The following is a 20,168-nucleotide window of genomic DNA, read 5'->3' on the forward strand; positions in this document are numbered from 1 at the left end:
GCCCATCAAATTAACAGCGGGGGTCTCTGGCAGTCCCATTCAAACTGAATGGGACTGCCAGGGACCCTGCTGTGTTAATCCTATGGGTCATTAGTCAATGCAGAAATGCCTTAAACTTGCCTTAAACAAGCCCAGAACATACCCAGCACATACCCAGAATGTAATCGGGCTAGTTTAAGGCAAGCTTTAGAATAGTCGTGGTCTCGTCTGGACAAAGGAGTTTCTCTGAACTCAACGTGGGGCTGAGTTCCCCTAAGAAGAAGGACGACAAGGCCGTGCTGAAGCAGTGACGTCTGCTCCAAAAGGACTAAGATAAGCAAAACCCTTATTATTGTGTGCAGAGACAGTGTAGATTGTTGAATATGCCAGTGCATGTTTTGGCTTGGCAACCAGATAAGCTGGCCATGCAGTTAGTGAGGGTGAAAGCTATGGTTTTGTTAGCTTTCCCTAAAGGGAATAGGTATTATTTTTAAGTGTTGTTTTGATTTAAAGGGACGGTGGGACAGTTAGCATACGATTTAACCCCTATAAATGAACCCCATGTAAGAGAAGTACGACGTTTCCTGCCTTCATCTGGGATCAAAAGATGCTACAGCATGGTGTGGGCATCACAGTATATAAGACATATACACACGACACTATACATTGTGTCCAAATTGAAATCTGTAATAATAATTTTTTTTTTAAATCATAAATACATACATAGGTAAAAAAAAGATCTGCAGCACTCGCTCAGTAATTAATAAAAGTATAAATGTATTCAATTATGTGACGGGGCCAACATAGCCACTTATAGTATTTAGGATGCCTTGAGGTGTAGTAAATCAGGAGACAGATGTTTTAAGGTTTAGTTATATTACCTGTATAGGTTAGCCACCAACAGCAGCGGATTTAAAAATGTCAAAAGGGCGGCAGCAAGGAGGCGGCTGACACAGGCAAGTACTTTCTCATTAGGCCCGATAGGCCCGAGTGTGGCAAAAGAATATGGGGTTTACCTAAGTGCAAGTGTATGATTAAAGCAAGTTGTGCAGTGTTTTGGAGGCTGGTAGGATTGGATTATCTTTTCAATTCAGTGATTTTAAACGCTTAAAAAGAAATTTTAATTCAAATGAACCATAGTATCCAGTAAAAACAGTGATTTACCTGGGGGAAGTTTTTAAGGTTTCATTCTTGCAGAATTTCTGTGGTGATTTGGGCAGCAATTGTCCTTAAGGAACTGCAACTGGTACTTATCATATGATCCTGGCCCTCTGAGTTCACAGTAGTGGAGTGGTTGTTGGAAGGGGAATATTGAAATATAACATATGTAACATAAATTTGATATGTTTCATGCTTTGTATCCATTAATGTGTATGTATCCATGGATGTGTTTTGTATTTTTTTTTATGTTTTGGGAGTTATTAATCATGGATCTGGAAAGTTAGACTTTCCCTTGGAAAGCTGGAAACTCTCTGGACATTGATTTGTGGTGAAGTAATGCTCCTGGGTAATGCCCTTACTTCATTAGGATGGTTTGGTATTTTAGATCCTTTTGTTGTTTTTCCTCTCACTATAATAAATGTGCAAAGTGGCTAAGAAAATCCAGCTGTGAAGTGCATATTCCAGAACTCCAAGGCCGACCGGTCACACATTAACAATACAAAAAATAGTCAAATGGATGACGTTTTCGACAACACAGTCCTTTGTCAAGCTCCTTGACAAAGGACTGTGTCGTACGAAATGTTGCCCATTTCACACATTGTTGATGGAGTAAATTTAAACTTGAATTAATTACTGAGCGAGTGCTGCTCTGTGTGTGTGTGCATGTGTATGTGTGTGTGTATATGTGTATGTGTATGTATATATATATATATATATATATATATATATATATATATATATATATACATACACATACATATATATATATATATATAGATGTAGAGGTATCTGTACCATGTTAGCCGAGCTTAATAATCAAAAACACATTTCGTTAGCCACAAAACGGTATTGTCTATTCGTTTTTGATTTTGTATATATGTATATATACACTTATATGTATATATACACATACGTACAGTCCTCATCTCTGCATTTGATGTGCAATTAGTATATTTCCTTTCTCATATCACTGACATCCTGACCTTGGGGATGTTGTATCCTCTGAGTTGTGTGTCTTGAGTAGTCTCATGTGGGAGCCCTAGTGGAAGAATATCACCAAATCTCTGTATCTCATGGATCACCGCATCCGTATAAGGCATCTTACTCCGATCCTCCACAGATGGACAGCGGCCATCACCAATTACGTGGTTGATCTCCTCGTGAATCTTTTCTGTGGAATGTAAGAACAATAATTAGTCACTGCAGAATAGAGATGTGTTAACTATTCACAAAAGTTCACAAACTTGGTGAAATTTGCGTTAAATAGAAAACATTTGGTGAAAATGCCTAATCTGTAAAAAAAAAAAAAATGTTGCAGCCTTTTAATTGAAAAAAACCTCTCAATTTTTGCAAAATTGCAAAATGTTGACAAACTTCTCAAACACAATGTGTTAGCTGAAACTTGGGCAAATCGCACATCTCTTCTACAGAATCACACCAGTCAGATTCATAATGCAATACTGTGCAAAAACTGTGGGCGTTCATTTTTCAGGTCTTACTCTGTTAAGGTATATTACAATTGTACAAATAGCAGCAAATAGGAACACAACACAAACTCTTGCGTCATTAGGAGGTAGTAAGAGAATTGTAAATGCCAGCACCATCTATTGGCAAGTCCCTTTATCTCCTGTACCTCTGGCACCAAAGTAGATTGTACATTGTCCCTGCTAGATATGATTTTAAAAAAAAGTGGAATTATTCTTACCGATTTAGTATACAGTACATTATTTCCATTTCTTCTACTCCCTCTATTCCAGTACAAATGAATGGGGATTATTGGAGGTAGGACAAAAACGTTCAACGAATCAGGCTCCATCAGCCCCTACAGGGCTCCCTACTCTCCTCACACTAGTTTTGTCTAGTCGAGGAATAAATAATGTATTAAAAAAAGAAAAGTACCCAATTCAGCATAACAAAAACCGAATTCTTCAGGGAAGTAACCCTGTAAAGGCGGTCCTCGGTTATCCGCCAGAATCCATCCCTCAAACCGCCATCGGATAACGAACCGTCGGATTGCAGGTCTATGTTAATCCGCGGTGGTGAGCGTCGGATGTCATTCTGATGTCGGATAATGCGTTCATCGGAATGCATTATCTGGCATCGGATAAGCCATTCAACGGATAACGGGCAGTCGGATAGCGAGGACTACCTATACTGGCATTGAGGGATTTCTAGAAATTGAATCATTGTACTGTAAAATCGGTAAGAATACGTCCAATGCCCTGAGAAGGCAGGAGAATCATGTATGGTTCATAGCCAAGCTCACAGGCAGCCATGGGTCCCAATAATTAGTCTATCTCACAGGCAGGAATACTCAGAGGTAATTGCCAATTAACCTGAAAAGGAGACTATGATGCCATAGAAAGCAGCCACACCCAAGATCAGAAACATTACAAAACGTTTTCAATGTACCACACTAATAGGGAAAACAAAGGCAAGTATTGGCAACTGAAGTACACATGCCATCATATAGGAAACACACAAATCCTGTTTACATTACATTTTTAATTAATTCATGCAGAGTAACTAAATCTTGGTATATGGCACAAATCACACATTTACAAATAAAAGTAAGGGCTTTTGTTTCTAAAAACATGTTGACTTTCTTATCTCTGGATAATTTTGCTGCATACTTTTCTCATTTATTTCTGCAATATTAGGGCTCTGCAGTTATTTAGTAGTTTTTCAGCAAATATTCCGTACATTTCCCAAGTTCAATATTTGATATGTATGATACTTTTTGAAGGTCAACTTTGCTAAATTTTACAATTTCCAAGGGGATTAAAATCCCAATCCACTCCTTTTTTTGGGGAGAGGGAAGATGTTTTAGTGTAGATATACAGGAAGCTTCCCCTAGGCAATCAAGTTAATAACTGAGACTTCTTCTTGGCTGGCCAGCAGTTATTTAAAATGGCCCTAAAGTGTTAGGGAGATGTAATGGTTGGTCTTCTGAAACATATAGTCTACAGTAATATGAGAAGATTTATCACCAAGTGCACAGGACAGATTGCTGCTTAAATGCAGTCCACATATACCGATAGTTTGTAATGTGTTATCAGTGTTTACTTTCAATGTCCGGGTATCTGAGAAGGATGAGGATTCCATATCTCAGCGTTGTGCTTGTTGTCTCCGTTCCAGCGAAGAACAAATTCATCAGATTGACAAACAGGTTTTCATAATGGAATTCTGTATTAGGGTTGTCCTTCTCCTGCAGAGCAAAGAGCTAGGTGTGACCACCTTGAAACCGAGGACATTATCCTGTACCCAAACAATTCCTGCTACTTGTGAGCATGTGATATATATGCAACCAGGGTTAATGCACACGGCTAAACTAGACAACTCACCGTTCTCCTTCTCAAGGTAAATAAGTTAATATCTACCCTTACTTGCTACATAGTTACATAGTAGATGAGGATCAAAAAAAGACATACTTCCATCAAGTTCAACCTACAGTATGCTACATTTAGATGAGAGATGCGTTATCCAATATTTTTACTTAAAGTATATTGATCCAGAAAAATGCAAAACAAAAAATTCCAGTGAAATACCATCTAATGATATCTCAGAAGGGTAAAAAAAAAAAACTCCTTCCTGACTCCAAATATTGGTAATCAGATTACTCCCTAGATCAACATCCTTCCCATATTCACTTATTTGGTATATCCCTGTATACCTGTCCTTACTAAAAAGATGTCCAACCTTTTTTGAACAAATCTATTGTATCTGCCATCACAGTCTCCATGGGTAATGAATTCCACATTTTAACTGCCCTTATTGTAAAGAACCCTTTCCTTTGTTGCTGGTGAAATCTCCTTTCCTCCAACCTTAAGGGATGACCCTTAGTCATTTGTACTGCCTGTGGGATGAATAGTTCTTTTGAAAGCTCCTTGTATTGTCCCTGAATATATTTGTATATACAGTAGTTATCAAATCCTCTCTTAGATGCCTTTTTTTTTAAAAATGTAAACATATCTAAATTAGCTAGCCTCTCCTCATAAATCACATTATCCATCCTATTTATTCATTTGGTGACTCTTCTCTGCAGTATCTCGATTTCCATAATGTCGTTTCTATGGAGTGGTGCCCAAATTTGAATTCCATATTCAAGGTGTGGTTACTAATGCTAGTTGCAATCTATCTATTATCCACTTCCACCACCAAAGATCAAATATGTAATTTGCAGAGTCTAATGGTCCCTGTTTATTAAGAAAACACTATGCACTTAACACACAAAAATCTGTTATAGCAAATTTGGTCCGAAAAGGTACTTGACTCTCTAAAAAGTGTGCAACTGTTCAATCAGAGATCAAAGCATTCCGTATTAAAGTTCAGCTTTTATTTATATATATACTATATATATAGTATTATATATATTATATATATATATATTTATATATATACTATATATATATACTATATATTTATATATATACTATATATTTATGTATATACTGAGTGCTGTCCTTTGTTTACTCTTGTTGAGTTGACTACCGTTTTTATATATATATATATATAAATATATGTGGAGGGTTTTTGTCACTTTTTTTACTCACCATAACTTAACTCAGTATTATGGTATATATATATATAACGGCCCTGAGGAAGGTCTCTCTGTGGGACCGAAACGTTGGCTTACGTGTATTTCATGTTGTGAATATAGATTTTTGGATTAACCCCGTGCGGTGTGCTGTCTCTTTACTGGTCTTTGGATTGGTTCGTATCATACTTATTTTCTATGGGACTAGCATGGGACTAGCATCTGCTATTATAACCTTTTCTACTGCAGTGTGCTGACTGACCTTCATGTGTATATATATATATATATATATATATCACAGTGCTTAGATTACATAAAAAGATTGCAGGAACCTAAACTTACAATAAATGCAGGCCGTTTCATCAAAATAAAAGAAGATAAATAATTAATTACGTTACCGTCTAACATTAATCAGATTTTAGAGTGGAAATTGCGATTTAATGTGCTCCAGAATAGACACTCCCTTAGTTGAAATTTAATTTTTTATTCACACATGCCATTTTTTATGCTCAATCCTTCTGTATTGAAACCCACATAGAACCTACCCCTTTTCATCAATTAGCCTGACAGTTTTACGACTTACTGTAGGGGAAACAAAAAAAATTCTTTGGACTTTAAAAGTTGGCTAAATATAGAAACAGGCTCCTAACTTTATTTCTATAATTCTTGGAATAACGTGATTCATATCAATAGGTTAAGGTGAGTTTGCCAAGTGTAATGAGATCAATCTTTGAAAGACTTGCTCTAATTTTGAGCGATAAATGGATATCTGTCCCCTGCCACCTCCTAGACATGAAGGGTTTGGCCTTATTGCATCTGTCTCATTTTAACTATTACGAATATCTATTAGTTATTCTTCAGAATAAATATCATGGCCATGAAATCTTCACATTTAATAAATGTACTCTTTATGCAATACCTTCTTAGCCACACACCCTGAATCCGCCAAAGATTATCTTTGAAGATATATTTAAAAGCGTCATTTTTATCATAGTGTCAAGGAGCCACATTTCAATCCCTTTTGGCCAAAACAGATGCCCTTATCTCTAGATTGGATTAGTCATATAAACTAAACCTTGTCAAGGGTTTAAAAGGCCATAAAAGCATTTCTTGTATTTTTATAGCAATTTGTAACCTATGTTGACCCCTGAAGTACCATATTGATTAAAAAACGTAATATCTCATGATATCATTCTAGTGCCGTATTTATTTATTTTTAGACAAAATTAACAGTTTATAATTAACTTTTTTTTAAATTAAATTTTTTAGACTTTATAAATTTTTTGGTCCCCGGCATCCATTGGTTTCCATAGCAACCAGCAACGTTACCGCATAAGGCTCTACATCTTTAAATGTAATAGTAGTCTAAGTTCATCTACGCTGTTAATTTTCCTCTCTGCTATGAAACCTCTCCAATTCCTCCCAACCCTTACCTGCTGCATCTTTATAAGGAAACAGTCAATATAATCTCTGGGGCAGTTCTCATCCAGAGTATTTTCATGCTCTTTGACTTTCTCCATCACGTAGGCTTTTAACCTGCGGAAATTACTGAACAGTTTGTTATGGGAGCCTGGCATGTGCTTCAGGAAACCGGGAAACAGATTGAAGATCTGTGGAAATAGAACAAGCACACGGTGTTGCCTCTATATGTAATTGATATTGCATTGTTACGTAGATACTTCTCTATGGTATAATTAATTATACCTTTCTGTATTTACATAAAACCATATGAAATAATAGCAGCTCAGGCCACATTTCTTCTAACCACTTTTCTTGCATGCTAAAAAAATCTCAATTTTGCTACAAAGTCTCAAATTCTTGGACTGTACTGTATTTGCTTCCTAGCTGCTGCTGGGAGTCTATTCTATGTATCCACTACTCCTTTCACAAATAATTGCTTCCACAAATTAGCAGAGTGTGACACCCCCACACCCAGCTAGTAATCATTATAAATACAATTAATTATATTTTCCTTCTGCACCTTCTGATACTTTTAGGGTAAAATACTGTATGTACATTGTTAACTCATGAATAAAAACAGGGAGGGGGGGCGAAGAGGAGAGGCATAGTAGTGAAAAACTTACAGTAGGATCATAAAGTGTAACAGAATCAATATTGGCTGAAATAGCCTGAGATAAAATGGCAACTTGTTACTGTAGATCCAAAAGAAAGCAATATTCCAAAGTGAATGAATAGACAATAGGTCTTGATGCTCAAATGAGATGTACGGTGCATCTAAGGTCTAAATAGACAGCACAAGTAAGGTAATTGGGATCAAAGATTATGACGTAGCTATGAGTGCGAGACCCCATGACATAGTATCTATGCCAAAAGGTCACTCAAAGGGTTAAATGAAAAAATCTGACAAATCAAAAACAGCACGTTCAAAAGAAAAATATTAGTTAACCTGCTTTAGAGGACATCACACAAAGTTCACTTTCCAAATTGGTCATAATGGGAACAGCTCCTTTAAGTTGATCACTACCTATACTCAAAAGGTACTTGTGATTTTGTCTGTAAATCCACAGAAACTAGATGCAGTTAAGTGTTACTTTTCTGATCCATGTGTCACTTACCTGTGCCCAGGGTGACGTCAGTATATTAAAGCTCTCCTTCATTAAGGTGAGCATGGATAGAAACTTCTCATCTTCATAGTCATACCGGTCCCCAAACACAATGGAGCAGATGACATTGGAGACAGCCAAGCTCAGAAGGTAGGTGGGGTCAAATGGAGTTTCTGCCACATAGAAAAATAATGTTATTGGTGAAGCCGCTACATGGTGCTGGGGAACAGTGTATCCAATATCATTAAAGAGCAGCGAGTGTGTAAAATAAAGAAAAATATAAAGTAGTGGTACGGTGGGTCTTTAAATAAAAAGTAGTGCTTGTGTAAATAAAAAAGTAGTGGTGCTTCGCGATCCACCATACCATCACTGCTTATATATAGTTCTGTAGGTTTGTGTGTGTACTTTATATCTCTATCGAATTTGGGACACACACCAATCAGGTAAAATCAGAATGCTGGAATGAGAAAGGCTCCAGAGGGTAGCCGAAACATAGTCAATAAAAGAAAGTTTTTGGTGTGCCTATCTTTAGATAGAGATGAGAGATACACACACACACACACAGCGCTCCTCCCAAATTGGCTTGCACTTTTTTACTGAATTTCTACATTTTGACCAAAGTCTTATAAAAAAGGAGTCATTTACTGTACTGTAGTTGCATCTTTTGATCAAAAAAATGTTTCAAGCTTACTAACCCTATAAAAGTAAACTTAATTTTAGCAGGTACCTACACTAAATGCATAATGTTTCTTATTGTCTTGTGAAGTACACATCGTGAAATGTGTGAGTTTCTAAAGGGTTAAATGAATTAAGCATTTATTATATCTGCGATTCAGTGTAATTAAAACTGACAAAAACCAGTATAGAAAAATCATAGATATACATACATACAAACACACACACACAAAAAAAAAGGATAGGTGTGCAAGTGTCCCAGACCTTTCCTCTTTCGGAACTCATCCCCCAGACACTTAGCTTCCTCCTGCACTCGCTCCTCAATGCTCCTCTTCCCCATTCCGAAATTCCGCAGGGTGCTGAGGGAGAAGCGCCTCATCTGCTTCCAGCGCTCGCCGTTGCTGAACAGCACACCTGCACCAGATTGTGTTGTCAGAAAACACTAAAACAGAGTCAGCTTTTCTCCCCAACCAATCTTTTCAACCACTTCACTGCCAAACGAGTCTGCAGGCTATGTACTGTACCTGCAGGCTAGTGCCTCTTATAATTCTCCTTTAACTGCAAACCCCCAGAAATTACGTTCCTGCCATTTTTATATACTTGGGAGATGGAGAATAAAAGACCAAACATTTTAGTAAAATATCCAACTTAACACATTATATAGTTAAATACTTATCTGATTGTCTTCTCATAAGCAATGGTCAATAAGCTCAATTCTTTGGCCAAAGTATTTTATGCCTACAACCACATCATGGTATGGTCCACCTGTAAGTCCTAACACTGGTGCACCTGCAAAAAGCTCTCATAACCTCTCTAAGGCTGAGTCCCCTGTGCCGCTTGGCGAGGTTGCTTCTGGCTATTTCAATTTTTATGTCTCTGCTCACGCGGAGCATGCTTGCGTAAACAAAAAATCTGACTTTGAACCGCACTCAGCTTGCTTGTAACGCCCCCCCCCCACCTTTCCCCTTCCCCCCCACACACGCTTGCGAAATAGAAAGGACACACGGCACTCATGCTTGGAGAGTTGGTGACGTCACCACTCTCCAAGCATGAGCACGGTCAGCGGCACAGGGGACTCCCCCATACAAAGGTGTTAGACACGTCCTGTAAATCTGCAAATATCCCCCTTTCCAAGTTTGAACCACTCACCATAACCCTTAAAAGCTAGGTCAGCGACTGCAAGTTTTCCTCGACCGCTATACACTTCCCCGTTGTCAAAAAAGGCTTCTTTCACAACATCATGACCGTTCAGCACCACCACGGGTTGTGGCCCCAAATACACCGTGCACACTGGACCGTATTGGGAACTGAGCTGAGAAAACAAAAGGGAGAGAGAATGGTGGGTACAGGTAACAGTCCCCCAGTAAAGGAGAAAAGGGGCAAATATAGCAACAGACTTCAGAAATACAGATATAGGACCAAATCTATGGTACTAAACAGTCTACTACCATGACTTAACTTCAAGTGTTGAAAGGCACCTTAGAAGGCACCTTAGAAAACATTAGTTTATAATATGGCAGAAGATGTAAATGTATTTATAAAAATATTTTTCACAAGAAATAATACATTGATTTACCTCTTGTTTTTAAGTATGTCCTGGGCAAAGAGTTATGATGACAATACATGATTACATTAAATAAACTGAGGTTATACATTTAATTTACAGACATTCCATTGACAGAGATAATAAGATTATGGGCGCATGCTACAGTTACAGACCAGATTAAAATGTGAGACAGCTGAATTCTTGAAATTACTTAAACTGGAGGCGGTTTTGAGAGTCTCTGGTAGGTTTTTCCAGACATAGGGTGCATACAGTAGTAAGAGAAAGAAGAGCGAACAGATTCATTGTTGAACCATGAGACCATGAACAGTTCTTTGGAGTCGGATCTCAGGTGATGTGTTGCATGTGGTAGGGTTGTGGAGTTTTTTCAGATATGCGGCTAGCTTGCCCAGAAAGTATTTGAAGGAAGACAGGAATTTACTTTGCGTCTGAACTCAAGGTATAACCAATGTAGCAGTTACACTGTAGGACAAAGCGATGTATTGAGTTGTAGAGTGTGTCTAGTTTGCCAAGGTGAGTTAGGGGTGCTGTAACATATACCATGTTACCATAGTCTATAATTGGGATTAGCATCTGTCATGTACAGCACACCTGTGAGCACGCGACCTGCATACGGGACAAGGGTTAACACACAGGTCTCTAACCAGCCCACTTTAAAAAGGCGTTAAACTTCTTGCCTCAATATATAAACACACATAACTTCCTTTCTCTAATACTTAGACACACGTGAGTCACATCAAAAGATGCATGTGATTATGATGGCTGTAATAAGACTAATGTTGCTCCTAAATTTGTATGTAAATTTGAGTGACAAATGGATATCGGACATTGGCACCTCTTACCCATGTAGTATGTGGTCTCATTGCATGCGTCTCCTGCCAATGATAACCGATATATGAACGTTATACTCTAGAGCAGGGGTGCACAAAGTGGGGGTAGGAGAATTTCCAGAGGGGACCGGCGGCTACAGAGGTCTCGCGCTCTCCCCCAAGGCATTTAAATTAAATGCAAGGCCTCTGCAGCTTCTCCTACCTGGTCTTCGGCGACGTGTCAACATGGTAACCTGGCGTCAAATACCGCCGCAGGGTCACATGGCCCCGTGACATCATTTGACGCCAGGGCCTAGCAGGTGAGGGGCGGGAGCCGGGAGATGAGCAGGCATGGGGCGCAAGATCAAAACTTTGCACACCCCTGCTCTAGAGTAGAGGTTATCACTAGATATTCTATTTTTATAAATTCACTCTTTGGTGGAATACTTTCTTAAGCATGCTCCCTGCAGAATCCTCCAGTGAATGCCTTTGAAAGCAACTTTAAAAAGGGTCTGGTTTATAAAGATGTCAAGAGAGCCATATTTTGAATCCCATCTCTGGCAAAACAACTGACCTTATGTCGAGATTCTGTCAGCTCCACATCTTGTACTTTTAGTGGACCATAAGTGATAACCCACCAATTAAGCACTCTTTGAAGCTCTGGGCAGACTCAGGAAAAGTCTTGACCTATCACAAACCAAATATGTTCTATTTTTTTTTTAAAGTAAACAATAACCACATAAACCCATAAAGCACCAGACTGATTAAAATACATAATATTCCCCTCCATTTTCCTTACAGAATCTGTTATGCAATGCACTTTTGACCAGCGGGCATAGGGAGGATTTATTCCTATAAAGTACACCTAGTTTGGCATAGGTTTTGTATGTCTGAATATGAACATGCAATTCAAATGTTAAATGGGAGTCAAACCATTTGCCCAGATATTTCAAACTTGTGACGGGGGGCTAGAGTGGCGCTAGACTTTATTCTGATCAGTAGCGCTGTTGTTGGTAGCTTTAGTAATGTAGCCTTAGGCTGCGGCCCCGTTAGCGCTGAGCGCGCTGAGCGGGCGGTGCTTGGCGAGGTGACTTGCATATATATATATATGCATATATGTATATGCAAGTCCCCGCTCACACGATGCGCATGCGGGTATGCACGTGCACACACGCGATGTGCTTAGGTAAATAAAAATGTTATACTTACCCGCTCGCTCAATATTCGGCAATGATGCCCGCCACCCCCCCGCGCACGCCGCCCACCCCCGCGCACGAGCCGACGCAGGACGCCCGCCACGCATGCTTTGAGCACCAGCGCGCTCAGCGCTAGCGGGGCCGCAGCATTAGTCCCAAAACCATCATTACAGTTTTAAAATCTGATTTGGAAATCCAGTATTTAAGACCCGAAAAATCAGATTGAAGTACGTGTCTAAAGTCAGAGAGGCTAGGACTACAGTGGCGGCCGACCTGAGTCTAAGTTGGTGAGTTCAGCTGCTCTCAGATTATCCCGGTTAGGTGCGTTTATTTGTCGTTTTCGCCCGGAGTGAACTGCGTTATTTTCGCGCTCGTGATATTAGCATTTTATTCTCGCTGTCTGCAATACTGCAATGCCGTGTAAAAACTCAGGGGGGCGTTTGCGAGCTGTTGTCTTGGAAGTCTAATACCTTCGCGGTTCAACCTACGTCAGTACACAGTCTGTGCGCGCGCGCGCAGTGATTGTAAATTTGCATATTTAAAGTATACATGCATTTGCAGTGCTGTTCTGCAGTACAGTATGTCTCATTTGAAAATTGTTGAAACGCATAGGCGTGTACAGTACTGTAACAGTGTCACATTTCGGCATATACAGAGCTCTCCCCTTGCTCAGGATAATTAACTGCACTGCAGGGTATTTCAACTTCTTATCTTCTCTACAATTCAGTACATCTCTCCCACACCATTCCTTTGAACGTGTGTCTGGTTTCTGGTTTCAATCACATTCCTGCTTGACAGCAGGTGATTACTATGCATGCGCCTGTTACTTCGCCCACCACTGCTTCTTGCTTGCTTGAGTGAGTGACCAAAAAAAATATATTTTTTTATTGTAATTTTTTATTTTTTATTTTCACAATCTGTGCTGTAGCTTTTGACTGCAACCCTTTGCGTTTGACTGCACAGGGTTGATTTGTGTGCTTTTTACGTACTGAATTTGGGGGTGTATTATTATGATGAACTGCCTTTTGAAATTAAAGTATGTCTTTAGCTTTGAACTTCATGCAGCTGTACCCTGTAGCCCCCTCCCCCACGAACGCTAGCTCAAGGACTTGAAATTCCACAGAGTCGTTCATTTTCTGAATCTTGCCATTGTGTTTTTTATCCGTCCATAGCCGAGCTACAAAGCCTCATTGTGCCTGCGTGTAATCCTTTTTGAGATGGGAGCTAGCTGCTTACTGCGCATGAGTCACCCAACCCCCCCCCCTCCACAGAGTCGTTCATTTTCTGAATCTTGCCATTGTGTTCTTAATCCGTCCATAGCCGATCTACAAAGCCTCACTGCACCTGCGTGTAATCCTTTTTGAGATGGGAGCTAGCTGCTTACTGCGCATGAGTCACCCAACCCCCCCCCCTCTCCACAGTCGTTAATTTTCTGAATCTTGACATTGTGTTCTTAATTCGTCCATAGCCGAGCTACAAAGCCTCACTGCGCCTGCGTGTAATTCTCTTTGAGATGGGAGCTTTGAGGCTTTGTTTACGGCAACGCTTTGGAAAATCCCTTCTCGAATTTGATTTGCACAGAGCATCACCTCTCTATGCGCCTGTGTGAAATCCTCTTTCGGATAGGAGCTAGTTGATTCCTGCTCATGCACCTGTAACTTCACCCACCACTGCTTGCTTGAGTGCCCCCCAAATTTTTTTTTTTAATTATGATTTTTTAACTGTTATTTTATCCACAAGCCTGCAAAAACAATCTTGATATTACGATATTCAATCTGTGCATTTGTCTGCAAATGGTTGATTTGTGTGCTTTTTATGTACTGTATTTGGGGGTTGTATTTGGGGGTTTAGGGATCAAATTATTATGATGAACTGCCTTTTGAAATTACTGTACTCTACTCTACAGTATGTAATTTCTTTGAACTGCTGCACAACTAATCCTTCATCCCTCCCCCACGCACAAACACAAACTCTTATCGACAGACACCTCCACAAAGTCATTCATTTTCTGAAGTTAGTCATTGTGTTTTTAATCCGTCCCTAGCCAAGCGTCAATCACCTCACTGTGCCTGTGTGTACTCTAATCCTCTTTGAGATGGGAGCTTGCTGCTTACTGTGCATGACTCACCCAACTTCCCCCCCACCCTCCACAGAGTCATTAATTTTCTGAAGCTGGTCATTGTGTTTTTAATCCGTCCCTAGCCGAGCATCAGTCACCTCACTGCGCCTGCGTGTAATCCTCTTTGAGATGGGAGCTAGCTGATTACTGCACATGACTCACCCCCCCCCCCCAACCCTTTGAGGCTTTGTTTATGGTAACGCTTTGGAAAATCCCTTCTCGATTTTGAAATGTAAATCTGATTTGCAAAGCATTGTGAGAATTGAGAGTTAAAAAAAACATTAACTGATTCATGTTGTTTTGTCATTCATTCTTATTCATTAGTGTACTGTAGGGGTGGGGGGGGTGGGTGTTGTCAATGATTATGATTAGCAGGAATGTAAATAAATATTTATTTTATTTTATCAGGAACCAAAAAATACAAATATAAAAATAATCATGAATAATACATAATACAGTCTTTATTAAGTTCTTCTGGCAGATTGAAATTGGATAAACATTTAGAAAACATTTGAAAAACATGGATAAACATGAGTAATGCACATTTATAAGAATATTATTTAATAATATATACTGTAACGTATAATATATATATATATATATATAGTAATATTATTTTTTCCGTCTTTATCTTGTTCCTAATTCTGTGTACAGTACAGTAGAGAGAGGAGAGGTTTTGTGTACATCATTACTGCTGTTTATATACTGTACATTTGACTGTACAAACAGATTAGACTGGACACAACACCCCACCTCCCCCCAGGCCAGCCTTTTTTCCTGAAACGACAAGAAAACAAAAAATTAGTGCAGTTATGTGCGTACTGTATTATGGCATTGTGTGATGTGTAGTACTACTGTAGATGGCTGGTGCTGCTTTCTCTGGAAAGAAAAAAATTGCGCAGTTAGTAGGCAGTTACTGTACTACTGTCAAACTAGTCTATACTGGAACTACTGTATACTCTGACTACTGTTAAATACTATGTAACCAGATGGCTGGTGCTGCTCTCTGTAAAGAAAAAACTGTAACTACTGTATACTCTGACTATTAGGAACGAAAAAATCTGTGCCAAACTTACCTGTATCATACTGTACTTACAATACTACAGTACAGTACTACTTTCCTGATGCTTGCCCATTACGCGCGATCAAAATGGGCAACACAGTCGCAATATGGTCTATATATTTATTGCAGCGTTCCACGGTGAGTACATCGTTCCAAAAACTCATTATGCCTTTCAACAACTCGTCCTTTTTGGAGGGTTTCACCACTTTCCGGATATGGTCCTTCAGCTGATGCCAGACCATTTCGATCGTATAGAAGTCTGGCGATCTGTCATTGGAAATAAAGGACAATTAGTTTAAGAGATACAATACACAGTAAAAACAGTGGGGAAAAAATGAGACACGGTTACCGCACTTACTCCACTGGCGTCTTCACACAGTTGATACCGCGCTCAAGGATATGCGCTGTTGACGTGGTGTGCTTCAGATGGTTGTCCTGGTAGAAACGGTGACCATCCGGGAACTCGCGTGTGATGTATTGCACTATCTCAGGGACAATGTTGTCTTGGAAGAAAGCTTTATTCATGATTCCTATAGCAAGAAAAGAAAAGTGCTCAAAAAGCTGCACAATACAGTAGTACAGTACAGTGCATACAGTAAGGCTACACTAGTAAAGTACAGTGCATATTTGATATATTTTACCTTCAAAGATGACAATGCATCCTGGTCCACGCCTAGAAATGGCACCCCACACATGCAGCTTTACGGGGTGTTTTGGCCGCAGCTTCAAAGATATGCTGCCTTTTTTGTGGAATGCAAAGGTTGCAAATCTCTCCAGCGACACAGTAGACTTGTCAGTGAAGATGCAATCCTGGAAAGTTTCTCCACTGTCGATCCATGCCTGGGCCTGGACCACTCTTTTTATTTTGTTTACGTCCCGTATCATGGGGTATGCTCTGTAATGACAAAGAATAAATAATTTTAGCAGTACAGTACAGTTTCCTAAACAACACTGTTACCTCCTGTACTGTCCAGAACTAACCTCACACGTCCATATTTCCATCCAATGCTGCGTCTCATCTTCTTTATGCTGGTCTCGGATACAGTGAGATTGTGTTTTTCCTGCAGAGTGTATTTGACCCTTAATGCACTCCTCTCATCATTCTCCTCACTTATTTTGTCCACCTGAAGGGTTGTCTCCCTACAATGTAAAGAAAAACAATCCGGTAAGTAAAAATATTAGAGACAGTAGGTCAACAGGATACCATATATTGTTCTATTAATATGCAGCAATATAAAAAATATATATACTGTTGTAATATAAATATAAATATAAAAAATATATATATACTGTTGTAATATAAATATAAAAAATATATATATTGTTGTAATATAAATATAAATATACAAAATATATATACTGTTGTAATATAAATATACAAAATATATATACTGTTGTAATATAAATCAACAGAAATAATAAAAATATTAGATACAGTACTGTAGATCTACAGTACGTTTTTTGATATAAATTTTTTTTTTAAGTTGTATAAATATACTTATGTGTTAGTTACCCTTGGTGCCCTTTTGCGTTCTCTGTTTTTTCCGTGTGCATGATAGCTCACGGTGGTTGCTGGCACAATGAGGCCAGAAGTAGCTAACCAGCGTTGGATAGCAGCAATTCGGTGTCCGCTCGTGTACATCTCCTTAATTCGCATGCTGAGATCCTTGAAAATCTTTTTAACAGCCATTCCTGCGAGTAGAAAGAAATACAAACACAAGAATGTATATTTGATGTTTAGTCGATGTGTATTCAATGTGCAGTGAATCCACAAAATGGATGGTGTATTTATACGGTAATGACTCACATTAGAGTACGCCCACTTTCAACACCTGTACCTCGCCGCCATGCATAAAAGGTTACACACTTTGCATAGCCCACCACTCGATGATCTTTATCTGAACTTGCCCTTGTCCAGATACTGCATTATGCCATCTGCTTCCATGGATCAACCCCCGATTCTACGGACGCAGGAACCCACTCGCCTCTGCCGTGCCTGTCATGCAGAAAAAGCGAAAGGCGGTTGCCATTTCCACGCCAAGGCAAAAGCGACAGGCTAAGGCCAATAAAGAAAACCTTCTGCTGACCCCAAAGGCTAAGGGTTTTCATAGACGTCAGCCTTATTACACTGGCGACACACTTTATTCGAGCTCGGCTAGTCCCACGAATTCGGGTATACCCGGGTGTATTGAGGTTTGTGACTGTTTTCTGCCCGAGTGCATTGAGTTATTTTCCGGCAGGGATTGAAGCATTTTATTCCCGTTGGCTGCAATACTGCACAGTACATATATATATACTGCATTACAATTCATGAATTTATGCCATCTGGTAGACACGCGAAGCATTGCAGCCTATTAAATCCTAATCATTATCATTTAACAGATCAGCCGCCCATCAGCCAGGCATGAACCCAGGCTGGGAAGGCAAATGCAACGGGGCTTGTCAGAGGTGAGGAGCGGCGCATTCCAGGTATCTGCCAGGTACATACCGGGTATTTGCTCGAATAAAGTGTGTCGGTGCAGTATGTCAAGAAGATATACGGTGATGTACTCTCGACGCAAAACGAATGGCAGCCAAACCATCGAACCCGCAGACCACTTCCTCACATACGCTTCGACGACTCTGCCACCGCTGTCCCGGAAATCTTCAGCCCGTCTTCTCCACCCCTCATCCTCAATGCTGCCACCGCCCTCCCGGAAACTCACAGGCCATCTTCTCCAGTTCTATCCGACGACGCTGCCGCTGGTGCCTGTAAAATCCACGGGTCACTTTCTCCTTTGCTCTTAGACGACTCTGCTTCTCGCCCGGAAATCCAGAGGTCACTTTCTCCATCCCTCTTCGACGAAGCTGCCTCTTCTCCTCTACCGGATATCCACGTCACCTCCTCCACCCTTCTTCGACAACGCTGCCGCTTCTCTCCATGGAACCCCCATCTCATCCTCCGTTGCACCCATCCACCAAGATGTCCACACGCCATGCACAAGAAGCAGCTCGTTAGACCGAATGCTGAATGGGATAAGTGAGGTTCTCCCGGGGAACTCTATTGTGCTGGCAAATATAGATTTGCATCTGGAGACCATGCTAAATGTGGAGCAACAGATGCTACATATGGATCAACGGATGCTACATATTGATCAACGGATGCTAAATATGGATCAACGGATGCAACATATGGATCAACGGATGGATCGATGGATGGAGAAGATAGAGGCTGACATAGCAGGTATACATCATTTGCTCGGTGTTCATGCCCGTTTCCCCGACGCCGGACCAGGAGGGTGACATGGATGTGATGAATGGTAGCATCGACCCCCTTCCATCACCAGGCTCACCCCCTCCACCAGAAGATGTAGTGTACATGTATTCCATTGAGAAGGACATGACAACCCCGTCAAGATCACGCCAGGAGACAACACGGCGCCCAAGACCGGAGGGAAGATTCCTCCCAGACAACCTACCATTGCCCGTCGCCTCAAGCACACCCGCTCCCAGAAGACCTAGATTCGCTCGCATCGATTCGGTGCCCGACATCACCCTGTGCGATCTGCCACCGGTGCTCTGGGAGAAGTATAGGGTGATGAGTGCTGGTGCACCCCACAAGTATGCCTTGTTACTTTTTAAGCACCATGTGCCCACTCGTTGTACTGCGACTGGGCCTTCAGAGTGAACTACGAAGGAAATCGCGTAAAAAAAGGCGCTTCCTGCCAATTTAAGAAAGACCATTCTGGAGGACATGCGGCGCTTTTATACAATTACAGATCCTGTAATGAAAGGCGTTCGAGACTGCATTAATGGCGTTTTGCACCATGCAAGGAATCGGCCATGGACGGACAATGTGGTGGACTTTCTGGTTTAATCACGGGTACTGTAAGACCATACTGTGGTGCTGAACAGTACTGTACATGTTTTGACCTGCTGTACTTAAATAAAGGAGATGTTGTTGTGTGTTTTACTTGTATTTATACAGAAATGTTTTAACTTGCTGTACACACACACAGGACATGCACAATTCCAGTCCCGGAGGTCCGCAAACAGACCCGGTTTTCAAGGTTGTCCTTAAAACCGGGCCTGTCTGCTGCCCTCGAGGACTGTACTGGTGCAGACTGTTTTGCACACAATCCCACTGTATATGTTTTGACTTTAATAAAGGAGATGTTGCGTTTTGTATATTTTATGAATAAAGAATTTATTTTTAAAACATGTGACTGTAAACCATACTGACTGACTGTAAATGTTTTTACTTTCTATACATAAATGTTTTCACTAATGTAGCAGTAAACCATAGACCTGTTGATGTTTTGAACGTGGAAATGTTTGGGGGACGTGGAAGGCTGATATTTGGCCACTATGGCAAGGGTCCTTCCGCATGAGGACCAGGCATATGTGAACCTGCTCAGACCCACAGAACGGATTATTTTAAATTATATTTATATATTTATATATTTGTATCTTAAAGATATTAAATAATGTATTGTATTTTGGGTCGAGGACTGTAGTGGTG

The 20,168-nt window shown here is 40.3% G+C and overlaps 1 protein-coding gene across 1 annotated transcript in view; it reads right to left on the reverse strand.

The window, feature by feature from the left end:
- The window catches only part of LOC142484954 (cytochrome P450 2C18-like), a 75,755-nt gene that overhangs the window by 5,579 nt on the left and 50,008 nt on the right, over positions 1 to 20,168 (reverse strand). The window contains exons 2-7 of the mRNA XM_075584206.1: positions 10,066 to 10,228; positions 9,181 to 9,330; positions 8,254 to 8,414; positions 7,111 to 7,287; positions 4,207 to 4,348; positions 2,124 to 2,311 (exon numbers count right to left, since the gene is read on the reverse strand). Coding sequence (XP_075440321.1) covers positions 2,124 to 2,311; positions 4,207 to 4,348; positions 7,111 to 7,287; positions 8,254 to 8,414; positions 9,181 to 9,330; positions 10,066 to 10,228 — 981 coding nt within the window. The remainder of the gene's footprint in view (positions 1 to 2,123; positions 2,312 to 4,206; positions 4,349 to 7,110; positions 7,288 to 8,253; positions 8,415 to 9,180; positions 9,331 to 10,065; positions 10,229 to 20,168) is intronic.

Source organism: Ascaphus truei, unplaced genomic scaffold (genome assembly GCF_040206685.1).
Source record: "Ascaphus truei isolate aAscTru1 unplaced genomic scaffold, aAscTru1.hap1 HAP1_SCAFFOLD_481, whole genome shotgun sequence".
In the NCBI taxonomy this organism is placed as follows: domain Eukaryota; kingdom Metazoa; phylum Chordata; class Amphibia; order Anura; family Ascaphidae; genus Ascaphus; species Ascaphus truei.